This window comes from Chanodichthys erythropterus, chromosome 19, assembly GCF_024489055.1.
Source record: "Chanodichthys erythropterus isolate Z2021 chromosome 19, ASM2448905v1, whole genome shotgun sequence".
Taxonomy (NCBI): domain Eukaryota; kingdom Metazoa; phylum Chordata; class Actinopteri; order Cypriniformes; family Xenocyprididae; genus Chanodichthys; species Chanodichthys erythropterus.
Genome location: NC_090239.1, coordinates 25,238,583 through 25,260,752, shown reverse-complemented (window position 1 = coordinate 25,260,752; position 22,170 = coordinate 25,238,583). Strand labels below are relative to the sequence as shown.

The window sequence follows — 22,170 nt, the reverse complement described above, 5'->3', positions numbered from 1 at the left end:
CAAGCAAAGATGGGTCATGGCTCTCCACTTTGTGCCAAATGCAAGCCGCCAAGTTCTCTGGGCCAGAGTTTATCTCAGATCGTCCAAAAGACAGTGGAAAGTCTGCTGTGGTCAGATGAGTCCATATTTCAGATGGTTTTTGAGAAAAACAGACATCAAGTTTTCAGTCCCAAAGACTTTCATCAGCGACAGGTGCAAAAGCAAACATCAGTCATGGTATGGAGGTTCATCAGTGCAAACGGCATGGGTTACTTGCAAATGTGTGAAGATACATGGAGGTGTATACTAGGATTGTTTGTTGCCATCAAAATTACATCTTTTCTGGGAAGTCCATAGTTATTAGAAAAAGACAATTTCAGGCCTCACGTGCAACAAAAGAGTGGTTTAGTAGACATTCTACACCTGCAGTCCCAATCTGTCTCTACTGATAATGTATGGCCCATCACGAAAAGGAGAATCAGATAATACGACCGCGAACGGTTGAGCTGCTGTCATGTATGAGGAAAGATTCCACTTGCAAAACTGCAACAATTAGTATCCTCAATTCCCAAATGACTAAAAAGTGTAATTAAAAGGAAAGGTGATGTGACACAGTGGTAAACATGCCTCTGTCCCAACTTTTTTGGAGTATGTTGAAGCCATCAAAATCAAAATTTGTTCATATTTACAAGATGCAATTAAGTTGGTCAGTGAAGACACTGTAAATCTTTTCTTAGTACTTTTGTCAGTTAAATATACATTCAAGAGAATTAACAAATCACAGATTCGTTATTTTATTGAATTTTACAAAATGTCCCAACTTTTCTGGAAATGGGGTTGTAGTTAACACTGATGTGAGGGTTTCTAATTCATCATCTAATACATTTTCCCTCTTCTGACCAACACCATCAATCTCTCAATATATTTTTCCTCTTTTGGAAAGTCATAGAAATGCAATTGTGGATTGTTTTTGTTTGTTTGTTTGTTTTTTAATTGAAGCAAATGGAAGCGCAAAATTATATTTGTTGTAGTTTCAGTTCACCACTATAGAAGATCACCTATGACAACTTCCATTTCTGAGAACCTTGGAAATGTGAAAGAGTTAATAAAATTAAAAATAAAATAAAATAATGTTTAAACTCTTATATACTGCCTCAGTGTCAATATAAAACAGCATCCATTCCTTTGCATGATGGTACTAAAATTGAAAAGTTCCTGAACATTTCAGATATGTGATTGTATCACCTAAGTATGCCTCTATGCTGGCATTAGGAATTGTGGTATCATGACTGTGAGAGAGTTTGGTACCTGTGGCCATGCCGAAGACCTTCCTCACAGAAGGCAGTCTTGAGCTGGAGGTCTGGTGAGTGAGCAGAGGCGATGATGGCAGAGATCGGGACACTCCCTCCATGATACGGATGTGCTGCAGCCCCTCAGCCATGGAAAGTGGTGGCACAGCATAGTCCCCCTCAAAGGCACAGTCACTGTCTATACTGCCACCTACAGGATTGAAGGACACATGAGATGAAGAAAGTATGTAATTAATCGGACGTGGCAAAATAAATGCATACACTGTAGATATCAGTTGTCACAGAATGTCTTAAGATCAAGTTTTGATCATGTTGATTATTTTAGAGGCCTTAGAAATGTATGTATAAAATATGATACAGTATGCTTTATAAAGTTAATTATAATAACTGAGTAGAGCAGCAAAATATTGTAGGTCCAAACCAAGGGGTTTAGCTGATTAGCATGGTGTAACTACATCATCTGGTCCAAAAAAGCATCTGGATCTTCCAGAATATTAAAATGTTTTATCTTTTTTATCAAGGCTATATCTGAATGTTATTAGCAATGGAAGCCGTGCTCCTTTGACCCTGTTGCAAGCCATTATAGTATTCCTGTGGGGCAAAATGCATCCAAAAAGTATTTTACCCTCTACAGCAGCTTTCAAATCATTCTCCATCATGTAATGACGAACCAAGTGCATTCTGGCATCAACAACGACATGTCAAGGCACCATTTTTTAATCGGATTGCTAGAAGAGATTGCAGAGGCACACAGAGGTGCAGTAGATCGGGTTTGTGTTGATGAGTTGCGAGTGTAAACGTCAGCATCATCATATATGTCTATTCTACAGTATTGAAGTTTGTCAGGTAAAACATGAGCTTATTGATGCAATTTTATCAATCTGCTGTTTTATTCCAATTACTCCTGGATCGGAGGCTTCTGTAAATAATTTGTTTATACTTAGAGTTTAATGGTGCAACACACACAAATTTTGCAGTGTGCAAGTTGTAATTTTGTGCCTCTTTACATCGCTATGCATACATGTAAATGCATTTACTGTATTTAAAAGCCCTCAGATGGTAAATAAGAATAATGTAACATAAAATAATGCCTTTAACCATGAAATATTTGGATCAAAGAACTTTAGTATGTTGCAATGCATAAATGTACAAACCCGATTCCAAAAAAGTTGAAAGTGAGACATTTTGAAATGTCATGCCAAATATTGGCTCATTTTGGATTTCATGAGAGCTACACATTCCAAAAAAGTTGGGACAGGTAGCAATAAGAGGCTGGAAAAGTTAAATGTACATATAAGGAACAGCTGGAGGACCAATTTGCAACTTATTAGGTCAATTGGAAACATGATTGGGTATAAAAAGAGCCTCTCAGAGTGGCAGTGTCTCTCAGAAGTCAAGATGGGCAGAGCATCACCAATTCCCCCAATGCTGCGGAGAAAAATAGTGGAGCAATCTCAGAAAGGAGTTTCTCAGAGAAAAAATGCAAAGAGTTTGAAGTTATCATCATCTACAGTGCATAATATCATCCAAAGATTCAGAGAATCTGGAACAATCTCTGTGCGTAAGGGTCAAGGCTGGAAAACCATACTGGATCCCGTGATCTTCGGGCCCTTAGACGGCACTGCATCACATACAGAAATGCTAATGTAATGGAAATCACAACATGGGCTCAGGAATACTTCCAGAAAACATTGTTGGTGAACACAATCCACCGTGCCGTTCGCTGTAGCCGGCTAAAACTCTATAGGTCAAAAAAGAAGCCATATCTAAACATGATCCAGAAGCGCAGGCGTTTTCTCTGGGCCAAGGCTCATTTAAAATGGACTGTGAAAAAGTGGAAAACTGTTCTGTGGTCAGACGAATCAAAATTTTAAGTTCTTTTTGGAAAACTGGGACGCCATGTCATCCAGACTAAAGAGGACAAAGAAAACCCGAGTTGTTATCAGCGCTCAGTTCAGAAGCCTGCATCTCTGATGGTATGGGGTTGCATGAGTGTGTGTGGCATGGGCAGCTTACACATCTGGAAAAGCACCATCAATGCTGAAAGGTATATCCAAGTTCTAGAACAACATATGCTCCCATCCAGAAAACATTTGGTGCATCATAAAGAGGAAGATGCGACAGAGAAGACCTAAGACAGTTGAGCAACTAGAAGCCTGTATTAGACAAGAATGGGACAACATTCCTATTCCTAAACTTGAGCAACTTGTCTCCTCAGTCCCCAGACGTTTGCAGACTGTTATAAAAAGAAGAGGGGATGCCACACAGTGGTAAACATGGCCTTGTCCCAACTTTTTTGAGATGTGTTGATGCAATGAAATTTAAAATCAACTTATTTTTCCCTAAAAATGATACATTTTCTCAGTTTAAACATTTGATATGTCATCTATGTTGTATTCTGAATAAAAGATTGCATTCTGTTTTTATTCACAATTTGTACAGTGTCCCAACTTTTTTGGAATCGGGTTTGTAAGAAAAAAATGCATACATGCAAATGTGAATAGCCTCAGAGGGTAGCAACTAGCAAGAGAAAAGGAAATAACAAAATACATAAAAAAAATAATTTAGTTTGTGTCTGTGCAGCTGCATTTAACTATGGAAGGATGTTTCTGCCACTGAATAAAAAATAAAAAAGGTAATTGCGACTTTTTATCTCATAATTCTGAATTATTTTCTTGTAATTGTGAGTTTACATCTTGCAATTCTGATTTTTTTTCTCAGAATTGCGAGTTATAAAGTCAGAATTGTGTGATGTAAACTAGCAATTCTTTTTTCCTTTAGAACTTGACTTTTATCTCACTATTCAGAGAAAAGAAGTCAGGATTGACAGTTTTGAACTGACTTGTTTCTTGCAATTGCGAATTTGTCTCACAATTATGACTTTTTTCTCTCAATTTCAAAGTTTATATCTCGCAATTCTGACTTTATAACTCGCAATTGTGTGTTACAAAGTCAGTAATGCGAGATATAAACTTGCAATTCTGAGAAAAAGTCAGAATTCTGAGAAAAAAAGTCAGAATTGTGAGTTAATATCTAAAATAATCTGAAATATCTAAAAGATAAAAAAAAAATTGAATTACCATTTTTGATTTTTTATTCTGTGGCGGAAACAAGCTTCCGTATTTAACTGTCATATGTGGGTAAATTTGACCCACAAACACTTGTAATAAACATATTGTAATATAAATTTCATACACACATTCCATAATACATCAGTGTCAACATTGAACGTACAACAGTGTTCACATTTAAACTGTTACTCCTGGTCAGAGGTGTTTCAAATAAAGGGATAGTTCACCCAAAAATTAAAAATGTGTTATCATTTATTCACCCTCAAGTTGTTCCAAACCTATTTGAATTTCTGTCTTCTGCTGAACACAAAAGATATTTTGAAGAATGTTGGTGACTAAACATTTGATGGTAGCCATTGTACATTTTTCCTATTATGGAAGTTAGTGGGATCCATCAACTATTGGGTTACCCGTACTCTTCAAAATATCTTCTTTTGTATTCAACAGAGGAAAAGAATTCTTATATAGGTTCGAAACAACATGAGGGTGAATAAATGATGTTTGGTCATTTTTTGGGTGAACTATCCCTTAAGTTAATATTAGTAAAAAATATTCAGCAGTGCGAAGTGCCCCTGTACATCGCAACTAGGATAGGTTGTAACATATGTACGGTACCTGAACCACAGCTTACCTTGTCCAGTGAAGTTGTGACGGGGATCCAAGCTGGTGCTCTGCAGGTCTATGGTATCCTCATTCCCGCCATCTGCAGAGGAGGTGCGAGAGAAAGAGCAGAGCGATTGAGCACGAGGAGGAGGATCGGGGCCCGCCTGAGTCCGTTCCAGCAAATACACCAACTGCGCATCCAGTAACCAGGTTTTAGTGTGCAAAACCCCTAAAAGAGTGCTTGCACACAAACCCTCGACGCTCTTCCGCCGTAACCGTGACTTGCCCCTTATGGTGGCAAAGTGTGAAACTGAAGGAAGCTTCCATTTTTTTCTCTTTCCCATAACAAACCCTAAAGTTAGCCCTGTGTGCACTAAATGACAGTAAATAATACTCTCCGGAGAATGTGCAGCATTGTGCAGGGAAACTGTTGTAGACTGCTCCACTTTTGTGGGTATGAGAAGAGAGGGAGAATACAGTGGCTCTACTGTAAATGTGCTGTTCAATGATGGATTAGCATGGAGCTAACGATAGTAGGATCAATTACTTTAGGCCCTGGGGGACTCGAGAGGCCAGTCTGGATTACATTCATCTCTGCAGAACAGACCTCTTTATAGATTTTGATCTGAGGCACAAAGTAAACTTATCATATAGGTGATCTCTTAAGAGCAAATATTAAGTCAAGTAACAAAAACACTGAGTTGGTCTTTGTAATAGTTCTGTTGCTCTCATGAAACAGAAGGTGATACGGTGCTTATTCAAATCTTCCTTGAAACTCTAAGTGGCTTAGACTTTACAGGAGTTACAAATGGAGGAAATTAAATAAAAATGTTAAAATGAGATTCAAAGCAGAACAAAAACCTCAACACGGTGCTCATCAGCGCGGGTGGAAAGATCAGCCAAATCGATAAAGTGAATATTGCTTGCCTGAGGGTCAAGCACTGTCCATGGCACACATGTGTAATGTAGGCCAGTGCTGGTGTGGCTAACAACAACAACAACCTTGTTTCCCAGAGTCTAGTAGTGTGTTTAATCCTTTGTATTAGGTTCAAATTCTGAGTGTAATTTGTATATAATATAAAGCATGAAAAAAACAGGTAAAAAAAAAAAGGAAATCTTCAACATATATATATATATATATATAAAGTAGAGCTTGCAATGCCAATATCATGGGTTGGAATATCCTGCAAAATTACTGTCTATGAACTGATAAAATATGTGCCTTCCTGGGGTTTTATAGTTAACTGAGACTAAAACTAAAACCATAAAAAAAAAAAAAAAAAGTTCTATCATGACTACTCTTGGAAGATTGTTAGCATGGTAATGGATATGATAATGTTAATGTATTTGGTCTTAGCGGAATAGATCTGCTATGCTGCTGCTGTAGATTATAGCTGTTGTTGTAGATTATTGCTGCTGCTGCAGAGCAAGAACAGGAACTTGCTACTGCCAATACATACGCCGATATGCTGCTGCGAGTAAGACATAGTGCTGCTGCACAAATAGCATATCAGTAACCCATAGCAGATCTATACAGGTGAAGCTGGGGAAGGTAGAGGGTTTTAGATGAACTCTAAAGCGTGCTGCAAACTTCTATAGTGAATGTAACCAGCCTTTTAAATGTGTCAGCAACAAGCTCATTGGCTGCAGATGTGACATGGACCAATCAGCTTGTGCCAGTAGTTAACGCTATAATTATCATCAGCTTGCGTTAAGACCCATCAGCCTACGCCATCTAGAGTTTCATGACAGAACTATGTATTTTTGTTGCTTTAAATAAAATCAAATACCTTAAACTTAAAGTAAAACTAAACTGAAATAAAAATTATATAGACATATATTTTTTTAATTGATAATATAATTATTATAAACTATAATAGTATCGAATTGATATTAAAAATAACTGATGCCTTCAAAACAGTGTACTTTTCTTCAAATAAAAGCATCTTTCAAATGCATAAATGTAAATATAAATACCCTCAGAGGGCAGTTGACAAACTGACATAAAAAAGGTCAAAAAAAGAAGTTTCTATTATGGGTCTGTACTTCAACCAGACATTTTTAAGCATATAAGACGTCACATCGTCAAGCAATCGCTTAATTCCGAACAACACAGGAACATGCAATTATCTCAGACAAGAGGAATTAACATGATTAGAAGATCTGACATAATGGCATCCTTTAATCTTAAATGTATTAAGTGTGACACAACAAGCCTAGCAAGCAACAATGTCTAAACCTAATGAAGTGAAAGTATTACGTTATTATGCCCCTTTTTTCCAAGACGTAAAATAATGGATCATTTCCACAAAGCGGTACGGTACAGTACAGTACGCAAATATTTCCATTTTTTTTTTGGGAGCCTTTCCATTGGGGTACCTAGCACAGTAGTCTGGTACCTAAATGGTCCATTTTTTAAATATACAGTTATAATGTAATGTATATATAATGTATATATACTTTAAATAAACACAATGCCGTTGCAACACAATGTTGGAACACAGCAATGTTCCATTGTATATACCGAGAAGCAAGAACAAGATCTGCTGTATGTCCTTCATTGTTGTTTATGGTGTCACTTTAACCCTTTAACCCTAACCCTAACCCTTTTCTTCATATGAGAATGACGTCGATCACTACTTTCGAACACATACCATTCCTATCAAGTATGGGTACTGTTGGCGATGGAAACGCATGCTGGATCAGGGTTTACCGCCCTGAATTGTGCTGTACTGTACCGCACCGTTTGATGGAAATGAGCCATGAGTCTCTGATGTCCCCAGAGTGTGTATGTGAAGTTTTAGCTCCACAGATTGTGCTAAAATTGGCACTTTTTGGGGGTGAGCAAAAACGCATCATTTTTCTGTGTCCCTTTAAATGCAAATGAGCTGGTGCTCCCCTCCCCCTTTCAAGAAGAGGGCGGAGCTTCAAGAGCTCATGCTCCAGCATACAGTTGTAGGAGAGATTGCCGGAACACCGGCAACAACAAAACAGGACAATCTCATGCACTGAAAATGTCAGTAGCGGTGTTCAGCTTTTAATGTGTGATCCAGAGACATTGAAAAGACCCTTGTTTGTGAAGCAGTCCGGCGTAAAATGATTGGCGCAGAAGTATGAGACTTTACCATTATCTTGGGGACATTTCCTTCGAAAATTAAATTTAACCGCAATGTCCTCAGTGACTCAGATGGCGGGAGTCTATGGAGACTCTTTTTGGTACACTGGTACATCCCAAACACAACACTTGTAATGCCTTTTTGTCATAGATATTGTACAACTCCAGCTGCTACAGCGAGGATACAGAAATGATGGACTCTGTGCTTCTCACTCAGGGCTATGTCTATGCTAATAGGGCAGACTGTCACCGGCTACGATGAAGTCATCGCAGGGGGGAATCTGATTCATCTCGTTTGAAGAGACTGCTTTGGATTTTTTTTTAAAAAGAGTGAGTGGATTTTTACCATTGGTTGTCCTCGCACACTGCGGACACACATCGGTGTTCAAACACCTTATCAAAGTGAATTTTGCATAATAGGTTCCCAAAGTCTTCAAAAAACCCTTTTGGTCTTTATTTTTGCATTTCTGCTTGTTGACACTAGTGACACAGAAATAACACACTTCAGCTTTAACCAAGCAACAACAGAGGGATGTCTAAATGCTCCACAGACCACAGAAATTCACAGACATATCTCTACTGCAAACTTTCGATTATCCAATGCTAAATTAGCTTCAGCCATTATGTGTACATTGGAGATTACTTGCGGCTCATTTTCTTACGGAAATTGCTGTCTTGTTACAGCGCATCAAACAGGAATTTACTGTCACAATTATCAATTTTCCATTAAGAAGCGAGCAGGGGAGGTGAGAGGGTGATGAAGACATACATTTATTTTAATAAGGAAATAAGACAAGAATTATCACAGCGGTATAAACAATCAGCAAAATTAACATAATCATTACTGCTCAACAGATGCAGACTATCGTGAGGTTTAAGGTTTCTTATGAACTCCCGCTGAATATCAAGAATCACTTTGCTGTAGTTATATGATCCACCCATTGTTTTCAGATGCTCAGAGTTCAGGTTGATGGGTTTCGGTCTCTTACTGAGATGCCTATTGAACATGTTAGTATCATTCATTAGAGATAAATCTATCTTTGCATTTATCCCACAGCAGTGATTCGGCTGAGTGAGCTTCATTAGAGGTCCAAGAAGTGAAGTTGCGGTCAACATTTTTTAAGCTGTTGGGTTGAAATCATACAAACAGGTGGATACATACACTCTAAAAAATGCTGGGTTAAAAACAACCCAAGTTGGGTTGAAAATGGACAAACCCAGCGGTTGGGTTAAATGTTTGCCCAACCTGCTGGGTAGTTTTATTTAAACCAACTATTGTTTAAAAATTGCTATATGGCTAGCTTAAAATGAACCCAAAATAGTTGGGAAATTAAAAACCAGATGCAATTAGAGGCAACAATAATAGACAAAAGGTGAATGTTTACTAATAAGTTTTAATATTTTATTAATAAAAATGTAATAGTTTAATAGTTTATTAATATAAATGTATTAATAAGCAATTTAATAAATGTTTATTGTTTAATAATTATTAATTGAACATTAATAAATGTTCATTTCCAACATACTTTGGGTTCATTTTAATTAAGCAATACAGTAATTTTTAAACAACTGTTGAGTTAAAAAGACTTATATTCTAAAGCGACTTATAATGCAATTTAATGCAATTAACGTCAAGCAGGCAAAACTCCACAAAGCACACAGATTTGAATTTGTGACGAATGAGAGTGGTACATAATCTTGAGTTTATTTGTACAGTGAATTTGCATGTGGCGGTAGTTTCGGTTTCGCTTTAAATTATTTAATTTAGGTTTGATGTTTATACTAGATTTTGTTTATAATGAACGCCACTTGAAATTATGTTTGATTTACATTTATATTTGTCCTTACCATTCTGAATGCAATTCTTGCAGAATGTTTGAAACTAAAATATATGTTTATAGTGTTTAAGCTTGTGAACTTTTCAGTTAATTTACCAGTATTTTACATTAAACCAATATATATATATATATATATATATATATATATATATATATATATATATATATATATATATATATATATATATATATATATATATATATATATATATATATATATATATATAACTATGCAAAACACTAATCAAATGGCAACTAAAAAGGATAGTTCAGCCAAAAATGAACATTTGAACTGTTTTTGTCCATTTAATTAAAGTCAATGGGGCCCAAAACATCATTAGACAACTGGACTTTCATTTTATGGACCAAAAAAAATAAAAAATAAAATTAAAAAAAGAGACTTCTTGTTCTGTGGAAGAAAGAAAGTCATACAGGTGGAACGACATGAAGATGAGTAAATGATGACAGAATTATCACTTTTGGGTGAACTATCTCTTTAAACCAGAGAGTCTGAATTATACTGCATATTGTCATATGATATTATTCCAAGTTCTATATTGTCTTTGTAAGTCGGTTAGTTATGTAACATCAGTGCATTTCTTTCTGTTCTGTTTGGACTCCATATATTGCTTGCTCGCAGCTATATTCATGTATGATAATGCAAGGCTCTTATGCAAGGAACCTATTTGTAGATTCGGTATTCAACACCATCGTCTCTGAACAACTTTACGCCAAAATGATCCAGCTCTCTGTGTCCTGCCCAGTCTGTCAGTGGATCACTAACTTTCAGACAGACAGCAGCTAGTGTGACTAGGGAATGAGTCTGTCCTATTCACCTCTATAACTGAATGGTTTGGTTCGCCATTAAATCAGGCATAAAAAAAGTCTGCAATAGAGTCAGGACCGCTGAAGGGATAATTGGTGCACTCCTGCCCTCCCTCCAGGACTTATACACCTCCAGACAGAGGAAGAGGACAGGAGGGGGAAAAAACCACACCAGAACACAACATCCAGCACAAGAACGGTTTCTTCCCACTGGCCATCAGCATCATCTGTAATAGTGCAGTTTTACAGTACAATATTCTCCCTGCCGTTATGCAATAACGATTATGTAAATAAACATATATTTATAGTGATGCAATACACCAAAGATACTAAATTGTGAGCTGAGGGCCTGACCAGTGATTAAAATAACCTGGTGAGAGTCATGATACTTCATTTTCATGTGCATTAACTAACATCCACATCTATTTTAGACCAGCCTTAAAGGTGAAGTATGTAAGATTTTTTTTACGTTAAAATACATTCTCTTAACCAAGTTTATTGTTCATAGACTTCTATTAGTATGGCACTCATGGGTTTATCTCCCCCAAAAGTGTAAACATTGAGCCTCCCAGACACTATCAATAGGCTACATTGAGAGCAGTCTTCTCAAATCCGTCAATCACTGTCAAGCTCAACCTATAGCGAGAGTTTGGGGTGTGGCTACTATAGCAGGCGGAACCAGAGGGTGTTTAATCAGTGTGGGACCAAAGACTTTAGATATTCAAAGATGGTGCACTAATATTACTACGAATGGAAAGAAGTGCAAAGCGCAAGATGGTGGAATAAGTCCCGCCTTCTAAATAAAAGAGCCAATCGCCAATTGGTAGAGACAATGCATCACTGCAGCTGCTTCTGCAAAGTTCTGGTTGCTATAGAAAGTCAGTGTTTTGAGACACAAGCTGACTGCACATTCACATTGGCTGGCCTGAAAAGTCATGATTTGAGCATTTAGAAAAGTTTGTTTGAAAATATGCTGTATTTTTGTAATTCCGCTAGGTGCCTATAGCATCACGGAAAACTACAGACTTAAAAAACTACAGACTTCAATTTTTATCTGTCATTCATCAAAACAACAATTTCATCTGTGTCAAGTCAAAGAGGTAAAGCCAGCTGTTTATCAGAGTTTATCATTTTTTTCCACTTAAATATGCAAAAGATGTCCTGCTGTCTAAGCCAATGAGTGATGGCATAATTTGCATATCCAGATGCTTCGCTTTAAAATTATTAAAAAGAAACATGACTTAATGAAATGTGAGTCTTTTTGAATTAATCTGATTCATTCTGCTTCCTTTATTTTGATTCAAACTAATTGTCTATGACCACTAGTAAAAGAAGTGTCTTCTGCTCACCAAGGCTGCATTTATATGATCAAAATACAATAAGAATAGTACTATTGTGAAATATTATTGCTATTTAAAATAACTGTTTTATTTTTATTTTTCCGCAGCCATTACCACAGTTTTCAGTGTCACATGAACTTTTGTTGTTCTGCTTAAAGGGATAGTTCACCCCAAAATTAAAATTCTGTTCTCATTTACTCACCCTCATGTTGTTCCAAACCTGTAAGAGTTTCTTTTGTCTGTTTAACACAAAAAATGAACACAAAAGAAGACCCACATTCTTCAAAACATCTTCTTTTGTGTTCAGCAAAAGAAAGAAACTCATACAGGTTTGGAACAACATGAGGGTGAGTAAATGAGGACAGAATTTAAATTTTGGGGTGAACTAACCCTGTCCATATTACCTCAGTGTAGACGTACGTGCAGATGTATGTACAGTATGTACATGTAAAACAGCAGAAAGTGTTATTGAGTACCCTCACTTTAAAGTGAACAGATGCACTTGAATTAATCATCACTGATAGAGCAATAACACAGACATCTGTTAAGACAAGAGCACATACATCTACATTCACATTAGTCATCCTCTCTAACACATAATATCTCTAGCACATTTACAGAAAATGAAGTAGAAGTATACATTAGTGCTTCAAGTATTCAGACACTTTTCCTCAATTTAAACAATAACAGATTCTACAGTGAAACGGTAAGTTTCCTTTATGTTTTTAAAGCTCTTAAATGCTATATGCCCTACTATTTGACACACTTAGCACTAGAAATTATCTGCAACAACCACTAGACTCTGAAAACTAGGCAATCAGAAATCAGCCACGAGTCTTTTTGGGAAAGATGCAACAAGTTTGTCACACCTGGATTTGGGGATCCTCTGCCATTCCTCCTTGCAGATCCTCTCCAGTTCTGTCAGGCTGGATGGTAAACGTTGGTGGACAGCCATTTTTAGGTCTCTCCAGAGATGCTCAATTGGGTTTAAGTCAGGGCTCTGGCTGGGCCATTCAAGAACAGTCACGGAGTTGCTGTGAAGCCACTCCGTTATTTTAGCTGTGTGCTTAGGGTCATTGTCTTGTTGGAAGGTAAACCTTCGGCCCAGTCTGAGGTCCTGAGCACTCTGGAGAAGGTTTTCGTCCAGGATATCCCTGTACTTGGCCGCATTCATCTTTCCCTCGATTGCAACCAGTCGTCCTGTCCCTGCAGCTGAAAAACACCCCCACAGCATGATGCTGCCTCCACCATGCTTCACTGTTGGGACTGTATTGGACAGGTGATGAGCAGTGCCTGGTTTTCTCCACACATACCGCTTAGAATTAAGGCCAAAAAGTTCTATCTTGGTCTCATCAGACCAGAGAATCTTATTTCTCACCATCTTGGAGTCCTTCAGGCGGGCTTTCATGTGTCTTGCACTGAGGAGAGGCTTCCGTCGGGCCACTCTGCCATAAAGCCCCGACTGGTGGAGGGCTGCAGTGATGGTTGACTTTCTACAACTTTCTCCCATCTCCCGACTGCATCTCTGGAGCTCAGCCACAGTGATCTTTGGGTTCTTCTTTACCTCGCTCACCAAGGCTCTTCTCCCCCGATAGTGCAGCAGAATTTTTTTTTGATCTGTGCCTTGCCACAATTCTGTCTCTGAGCTCTTCAGGCAGTTCCTTTGACCTCATGATTCTCATTTGCTCTGACATGCACTGTGAGCTGTAAGGTCTTACATTTGTGTGGCTTTCTTAATCAAGTCCAATGATATAATCAAACACAGCTGGACTCAAATGAAAGTGTAGAACAATCTAAAGGATGATCAGAAGAAATGGACAGCACCCGAGTTAAATATATGAGTGTCACAGCAAAGGGTCTGAATACTTAATAAGATCTGATGTGCAATATTTACAGCAATAATTTTGTAATTTGCATCTACAAAGTTTGTGAGATTTTGTGAGTCTTCTGACCAGTAATATGGCTCAGTGTGAAATACTGTATTAGCCTCTATGATAAAGAAACAATAAATACATATTTAAAGTTAAAAACCTTTCTCGACATAATTTAGGGTTTGTTTATTTATTTTATTTTTTTCTTTGCATGTTTGTTGTACCACATGCTTTTGATTTGGTGGACATATTAATATTTTAAAAAAACTTCATTGCTTATATTTTTAATATAAATGGTTGCACCAAATCGCTTATAAATATTTGCAACCAACGCTGTCCAAGTGTAATAACTCCTAAACTGTAAATAAGAATTGTTGGTTTAACTTTAACTAAAAAAGTAACTTACATGGTTGCCTTAAAATTTTGAGTTCATTGAAATTAAAAATTTGAGTTAATACAATAAAGGCGATTGGTTTAATCAACAGAAACTCAAAATATTATGCTATTTGAATTACATTAATTGTTGAAGTTGAGAAAATAAAAAATGTTGTGATAACAAATCATGAAAATAATTTTTTACAGTGTAAGCAGCCAGACACTAGTCAGAGGCCCATCTGTGCAATTACAGAGAAAGCTGCAGAGAAGGTTTCTGCAGGCTAGCAGAACAGATGACTAACCAAGATCCAGCTCACCTCAAGTCACAACACCATAGCAGAACTAACACATCAGACTCGTCCATCAGACAGATTGTTTTGGATCTGCCACCTACTAAACTCTGGGTAGACAAGATGCTGGCAGTGACAGGACAGTGATGGACTTGTCAGCACCAGCAACAAGTCCTTTTAACAAATGAGTTGCTTTTCAATCTGCTCCCAGCAGACGAGGACAATATCGCGGAGGTGGAGAGGAGAGATGCTGACGTGGGCTGACAGGCTGAATGTGGCTCCACTTCATTCAGGGCAGGGTGAACGGGGTCTGATATATGGACTAAGACTGTATATTGAAAAGGCAAGAGTCGTGTTTAGGGGTATTTCTAAAAAAAAAAAAAAGATACTAACTTTCTTTTGAACTTTCTATTCATCAAAGAATATTGAAAAATCATGGTTTCCACAAAATATATGAAGCAGCACAACTGTTTTCAACATTGATGACAATAAAATGTTTATTGAGCAGCAAATCAGCATATTAGAATGATTAATGAAGGATCATGTGACATGATTTGATGTATTGATGCTGAAAATTCAGTTTTGATCATAGGAATAAATTCAATTTTAAAATATATTCATACTGAAAACAGTTACTTTAAATTGTAATAATATTCTAATGTTTTTGATCAAATAATTACACCCTTGGTGAGCAGAAAAGACTTCTTTCAAAATCAATAAAAAAAAATCTTACAGACCCCAAACATTTAAAAAATGTTGTGCACACTTAAAATGACCTCACATTTTTAAAGAGATAGTTCACCCAAAAATGAAAATTACCCCATGATTTACTCACCCTCAAGCCATCCCAGGTGTATATGACTATCTTCTTTCAGACAAATACAATCAGAGTTATGATAAATATCCTGGCTCTTCCAAGCTTTATAATGGTAGTGAATGGGGGACGTGATTTTGAAGCCAAAAAAAGTGCATCCATCCATCATAAAAGATATCCATACAGCTCCAGGGGGTTAATAAAGGCCTTCTGAAGCGAAGCAATGGGTTTTTGTAAGAAAATTATCCATATTTAAAAACTTTAGAAACTAAAATAACCAGCTTCCGGCAGACAACCGTACACATACTGCACAAGTCGACTTGCGCCACAAGAATAACCTGTGACGCAATGTATGACGTAAAATACATTCTCTTAAAGGGATAGTTCACCCAAAAATGAAAATTTGATGTTTATCTGCTTACCCCCAGGGCATCCAAGATGTAGGTGACTTTGTTTCTTCAGTAGAGCACAAATGATGATGTTTAACTCCAACCGTTGTGGTCTGTCAGCCGAATAATGCATTCGGTTTCTCACACAAACCGATCGTTACGTGTCTTAGGACATCGATGTGTCATCAAGAGATGCAGAGTTTAATTTGGATTTGTCTGTCGTGTTTTTTTACTCTTATAGATGGAGTTCCCATTTACACGCATTATTCAGCTGCATTTGTGTTCTACTGAAGAAACAAAGTCGCCAACATCTTGGATGCCCTGGGGGTAAGCAGATAAACATCATTTTCATTTTTGGGTGAACTTTGGGTGTAATATATTTATTGTTCACAGACTACTATGATATTCATGGGTTTATCTCCCACAAAAGTGTAAACATTGAGCCTCCCAGGCACTATCAATACATTGAGAACGGTCCACTCAAATCCATCAAAAACTTTCCAGCTCAACCTATAGTGAGAGTTTGGGGCGTGGCTACTGTAGCAGGCGGAGCCAGAGGGTGTTTAGCCAGATGGGGACTATGACTGATGCATTATGGAAAAGATATTTAGCTTTGGTTACAGCCAAAATTCACTGAATTCAAACATTCAAAGAGGTCACATTTGTGTTTAGCCTATTCACTCATATGTCACATAGCAACTCAGCTAAAAATATACCTAATATGTGGGACCTTTTACTGGAAGTAGCCTAATTTTTACCTGTTGAGACACACCTTCACAAGCACCTGTAAGAGATTTTCAGATTTTTAAAATCACTAAAAAACCTTAGCAACACTCTAGCAACCACACAGAAAAATATTGACAACCACTCAGAACATCTTAGCAACAGCATTCTATAGCAGGGATTCCCAAAGTGTGGTACGCCCAGGGGTACGCGAGCTACCACCAGGGGGTGCACAAGAGGAAAAGTGTAATGGCGGTCTGTTTTTTTAAGTGGGATTTTTCCATACAATAAAAAAACATGAACAGTAAACATTTCCTTTGTAATTGCTTTTATTTTAAATAAAAAACTATAATTTATTATTTTTTGATAAAAACGTAGAAGAAGAAAGCTGCTGTCTTCTTCTACGCACTTCTCTTCTTTCATGCACTGCAGGCTAGGCTATATGCGTGCCAACTCATTTCATTCATTCCATATATATATTATAAATATGCTTAACTGGCTGAAATCAGGGAAACTGTCAAGTGGGACGTCTTATGATGAAGTTGTTAGTCACGAAGGAGGAGAGGGACCAAGAGAGAGTGAGGATTTGGAGGCAACAGAGACAGAGAGAATAGCCTATTGCTGCAATGTTTCTTTTACGCGGCTGAAAATAACCGTGCTTTCTGTTACTGAGCCTGTGTCTGTCACTCGTCCTCTTAAAAGTGGAAGCTTGTGCGTAGCTTTGTTGCATTATATTGAAACTTTGTTGATGTTGTTATTGTCATGCGTGTTCTGGTTATGTGCGCATGATTAAACATGAGTATTTATATGGCGATTAAACAAAGCTTTGTTGAGTTTTGTGGGGGGATTGGGGGTACGCCAACCCGGTTGGGACATAGAAGGGGGTGCGCAGGAAAAAAAGTTTGGGAACCGCTGTTCTATAGCAATATCCCATCAAATCACCCAGAACACCCTACCAACAGCACAGGAACTTGTCGACAACCACACAGAACACATTGACACCAGTATACCGTAGCAACACCCTGACAACTACTTACAACAGATTAGCAACACCGTAGCAACACCCAGGCAGGACTGGGACAGATTCATAGGCTCATTAGCTCTATTGGTGTGAGATGTCAAACTGCGGAGACTATAAGAGGTGCTCGCACAATATACTGCCGGTCTGGAGAGGCTATGCTTGCCTCAGTAGGGAGAGAAATATGGGACATCAGTGGAGATTAAATTCATCACAGCAGCTTTATAGGTCTGGATCAGTGGCTTTAATGGTCGTTCACACTGACAGTGATTTAAATTGCTGGAGGTCAGAGTCTCTGTGCTTTTGGCTGCTAGCGGTGTCTATTCGACTGCAGTTTCCAACTGGTTGACATTGGTCGTCATCACATCAATGTGTTCCTGAGGTTTTTTGATCTAGTACTATTTTATTTTGCCATTATTCTCATGCCTATGAAGGTTAAAATGTTAGCCTTGCATCAAGCTCATCAGTGCATGTGTGTGTGGATGAGAGAGATGTCTGTCCTCACTTCCTTCAGTCAGTGTGACAGCAGTGAGACAGCACTGTCATCACTAACAGTTACCTTCAGACTGAGGCGACACAGAGAGGCAATGAACGGAAATATAACTGTACATTTAGAAAAGACCATAAATCAGTGTTTCCTAACCTCATTCCTGGAGGCCCCCCAACACTGTATATTTTGTATGTCTCCTTTGTCTGACACACCCATTACAGGTCTTGGAGTCTCTACTAATGAGCTGATTATCTGAATCAGGTGTGTTTGATTAAGGGGACATGGAAAACATGCTGTGTTGGGGGTCTTCCAGGAATGTAGTTGGGATTTTTATGCTCACAGAGGCTGCATTTATTTGATTGAAAACACAGTAAACAGTAATATATTGTTAAATATTTTTACTATTCAAAATAACTGTTTTCTATTTTAAAGGGGACCTATTATTCCCCTTTTTACAAGATGTAATATAAGTCTCTGGTGTCCCCAGAATATGTCTGTGAAGTTTCAGCTCAAAATCCCCCACAGATCATTTATTATAGCTTGTCAAATTTGCCCCTAATTGGGTGTGAGTAAAAACACACCGTTTTTGTGTGTGTCCCTTTAAATGCAAATGAGCTGCTGCTCCCACCCCCCTTTCCAGAAGAGGGCGGAGCTTTAACAGCTCAAAAACAACAAAGCTGGAGAATCTCATGCAGCCAAAATGAGGATTGTCAGTGACGGTGTTCAGCCTTAGATTGTTCAAACTGGAGTCGACACTGATGGAGAGACTCAGGAAGAAGTTACAACTTTTCAACGTTTCTGAATGGTTAGTGGATAAATTTATGTAGTTGACTCATCCACTAGCATGTGCCGTCATGTTCATCTTTTGTGTTGAATTGACCCTCGTTTGTGAAGCAGTCCGGCGTAAAATGACGGCATGACAACAACACTCTACTACAACAACTCTTCCTCTTCTCTAAAGCAGCCCAACATGGCCCCGCCCCCTTTGTTGTGTGTTCTTGGGGGCGGGGTTTATGTACATTTTTGGGTTCGTCATGTCGCCAACCCAGGTAGAAGCTCGTTGTATTCCCTACCAGCCATTTGTTGTAGTCCTTAAACAGTGATTTCTGTAAAAGAAAATATCTCCCTTTGCATTGAACTTTGAGTGTCGTAACTTTGCAGATGTTGTTTATGCTCAAACAGCAACATTACACACTAAAGTTAAAAAAGTGAAATCCCAATCAAGGACCCCATCAAATATATTATATTATATTAAAACTGAAAAAGGACACAAATAAATATTTATATAAATGGGTAATTTAGAAAGGACAAGAAAAAAAAAGAAGAGCTATTCTGCTTCATTGAGTGCAGTACTTTAGGGTTAAAGGCCATATTAAAGTGTGTGTCAATGAGAAATGCATAAACTCTGTGGGTTCCTTACAGTGACGCAGATCTCTGAGTGTGTGCGTCAGAGACTGGACAGAGCAATCAGCAGACGAGCGGCACAGCTACACTACTGACAGGAGGAAGTGTCAGTCCAATCAAAAAAATAATACAAAATCACACTCACACACACACATACAGTCACACACTCCACAGTCTGAGAGACTGAATGTGATATGGTAATTCTTGGCAGAAACTGACATGAGTGCATCCAAGCAGGCAGATGACAAATGTCCGGTACTGTACTACAGTATGTCAGAGCCGAGCTTAGAGAAGGAGAAATTTAATACTGTGCATCGTTAATCTAATCGATCAGTTACTGTAAGCCCATTTCAATAGGATACATTTATAGAACAATCCCTAATGAATGCGCATTAGCAACCATTGGGGTTTATAAGAGTAATCTGAGCAGTTTAATAACCACAGGTCTGGATCTGCACCTTTACCCTGAGAAGCCAAGCACTGAACGACTCGGTTAAGAGTCTCACTAAGGCGCAGGCGTGGGAACGGCCCAGGATTCCATGATACAACGCCTATTGTGGTTCCTGTCAAGTGTTGGATGTACCAAGTGTTGCAATATGTTTCATCACAGAAAGTAAGATGTTAATATGACATTGCTTTGAAATTTCATGAGTTATATCAAACCTTCAATCAAGCAAATGGTCTCATGCAGCGAACTGCCTTTTAGACGGGAAGAGACATGCAATCAAGTTGGATTTATTTTTAGGTGCCGTTTAGGATCGGAAAACAGATTATCTGAAACAGATTAAACCACAATAATAGATCAGAGTATTAAAAAATATATATATTTAAACTTTTTTTTAAACTACCATGCAATTGTTTAAATAATTTTATACAAACTTTCTGCTATCTCTTGCTCATATACACACTCATATAGTAGTCAACATTTGAAGTGGATCAAAAAAGTTAATCAAAGTTGTCCTAAGAAGAAGGTTTTAGGACTTTGAAAGGTTTTGATCCACTTCAAATGTTGACTACAGCACACCTTCAGGGGTCTAGAGGAGTCCATGCCTCAACGGATCAGGGCTGTTTTGGCAGCAAAAGGGGGATAATATTGTGTTGGTCCCCCTTTTGCTGCCAAAACAGCCCTGATCCGTTGAGGCATGGACTCCTCTAGACCCCTGAAGGTGTGCTGTGGTATCTGCACCAAGATGTTAGCAGCAGATCCTTTAAAGGGTTAGTTCACCCAAAAATGAAAATTCTGTCAGTAATTACTCACCCTCATGTTGATACAACCATGTAAGTCTTTCTTTCATTTTCGGATCACAAATTAATATTTTTGTGATTAAATATGAGCGGTGGAATACTCCTCCATTGGCTTTAAGGGGGCACAAACTTGTCCGTCCAGAAAGTCAGTGAAGAAAATGTTTAAATAGTCCATGCCACTACAGTGGCTCACCCGTACGTTTCTCAAGCGACGATAATACTTTTCGTGTGAAAAAAACAAACAAAAGAACGACTTTATTCAACTATTCATTTTCTCTCCTGTAGGCCTCTGACGTTAGTTCACGAGAGCTCCATGACACATGCGCGAGAACTAAACTGACGACGGTCTTCTTCTACTACTTGTTACTGGCTGCTCACTCCTTAGGAGTATTACCGCCACCTAGTGTTCAAGATGAAGTGCTGGCATAGCCGGAAGCGCTAAACTTTGTTTACAAGCAGGTGAACACACGCGCTGTATGTAAAAAACATTATTTGTAAATATGTCGGCAGATTTTGACGTAGATGAAGACTTGAATTTTTTTAACCAACCTTACTTATTCGAACCTGAATACACAGACATTGAGGCTGCCGCTGCAACACAACCACAGTCTCAAGCTTCCGAAAGAGCATTGGAGAGCTGGTGGTGTAAATGTAATCAGTGCCAGGCGATGCCAACTGAACAGGAGAGCATGTGCTGCATCGATTGGGACATTGTCATGCCACAGCTTGAAAGTTTGGATAACGCAGACAATGGGACAAGTGTATTTCGCTGTATAACCGAGGATCCCGGTTTTCCGCCCCTGCTAAGTCGAAGTGTTTTAGAAGTGTTTTTTAATTTACCTAAAGTGAACTCGAAGAGACGTCCGAGGCCAGAAGGACCGGCTGGCACTTTATCTATGGACTAAGTAGGTTTGTTTTGACTGTAGAATAATTACACGTGCAGCCTAGCTTTTTACAATGTGTTTTCTTTATCATCTATCCTTATGTGTGTAAACACTTTCTATTTCTTTTTTTTTTTCTGTTTACAGTCAGTACAGACTTCATCTACGTCAAAATCTGCCGACATATTTACAAATAATGTTTTTTACATACAGCGCGCGCGTTCGCCTGCTTGTAAACAAAGTTTAGCGCTTCCGGCTATGCCAGCACTTCATCTTGAACACTAGGTGGCGGTAATACTCCTAAGGAGTGAGCAGCCAGTAACAAGTAGTACATAGCTGTCAACCCTCCCGTTTTTTCCGGGTTTTTCACGTATTTTAGCTCTTTTCCCGCTGTCTACCCGTTTTAGTATTTTCCCGTAAAATATCACGTATTTTTACACTCTGATTGTGTTAACTCAGAACACGCAACTATCTGTGTCTGTGAAGTGACTTGAACGGGCGATGCACGTATGCATGTGCCGAACGCGTCTTTTTGCGCTCATGGAGTTTCTTTGAAAGGCTCGCGGGAAATGAAGTATATAAATTGTAA

The 22,170-nt window shown here is 38.3% G+C and overlaps 1 protein-coding gene across 1 annotated transcript in view; it reads right to left on the bottom strand.

Moving 5' to 3' along the window:
* The window catches only part of tanc2b (tetratricopeptide repeat, ankyrin repeat and coiled-coil containing 2b), a 207,613-nt gene that overhangs the window by 98,545 nt on the left and 86,898 nt on the right, over window positions 1-22,170 (bottom strand). The window contains exons 3-4 of the mRNA XM_067369441.1: window positions 4,992-5,063; window positions 1,288-1,479 (exon numbers count right to left, since the gene is read on the bottom strand). Of these exons, the coding sequence (XP_067225542.1) occupies window positions 1,288-1,479; window positions 4,992-5,063 (264 nt within the window). The remainder of the gene's footprint in view (window positions 1-1,287; window positions 1,480-4,991; window positions 5,064-22,170) is intronic.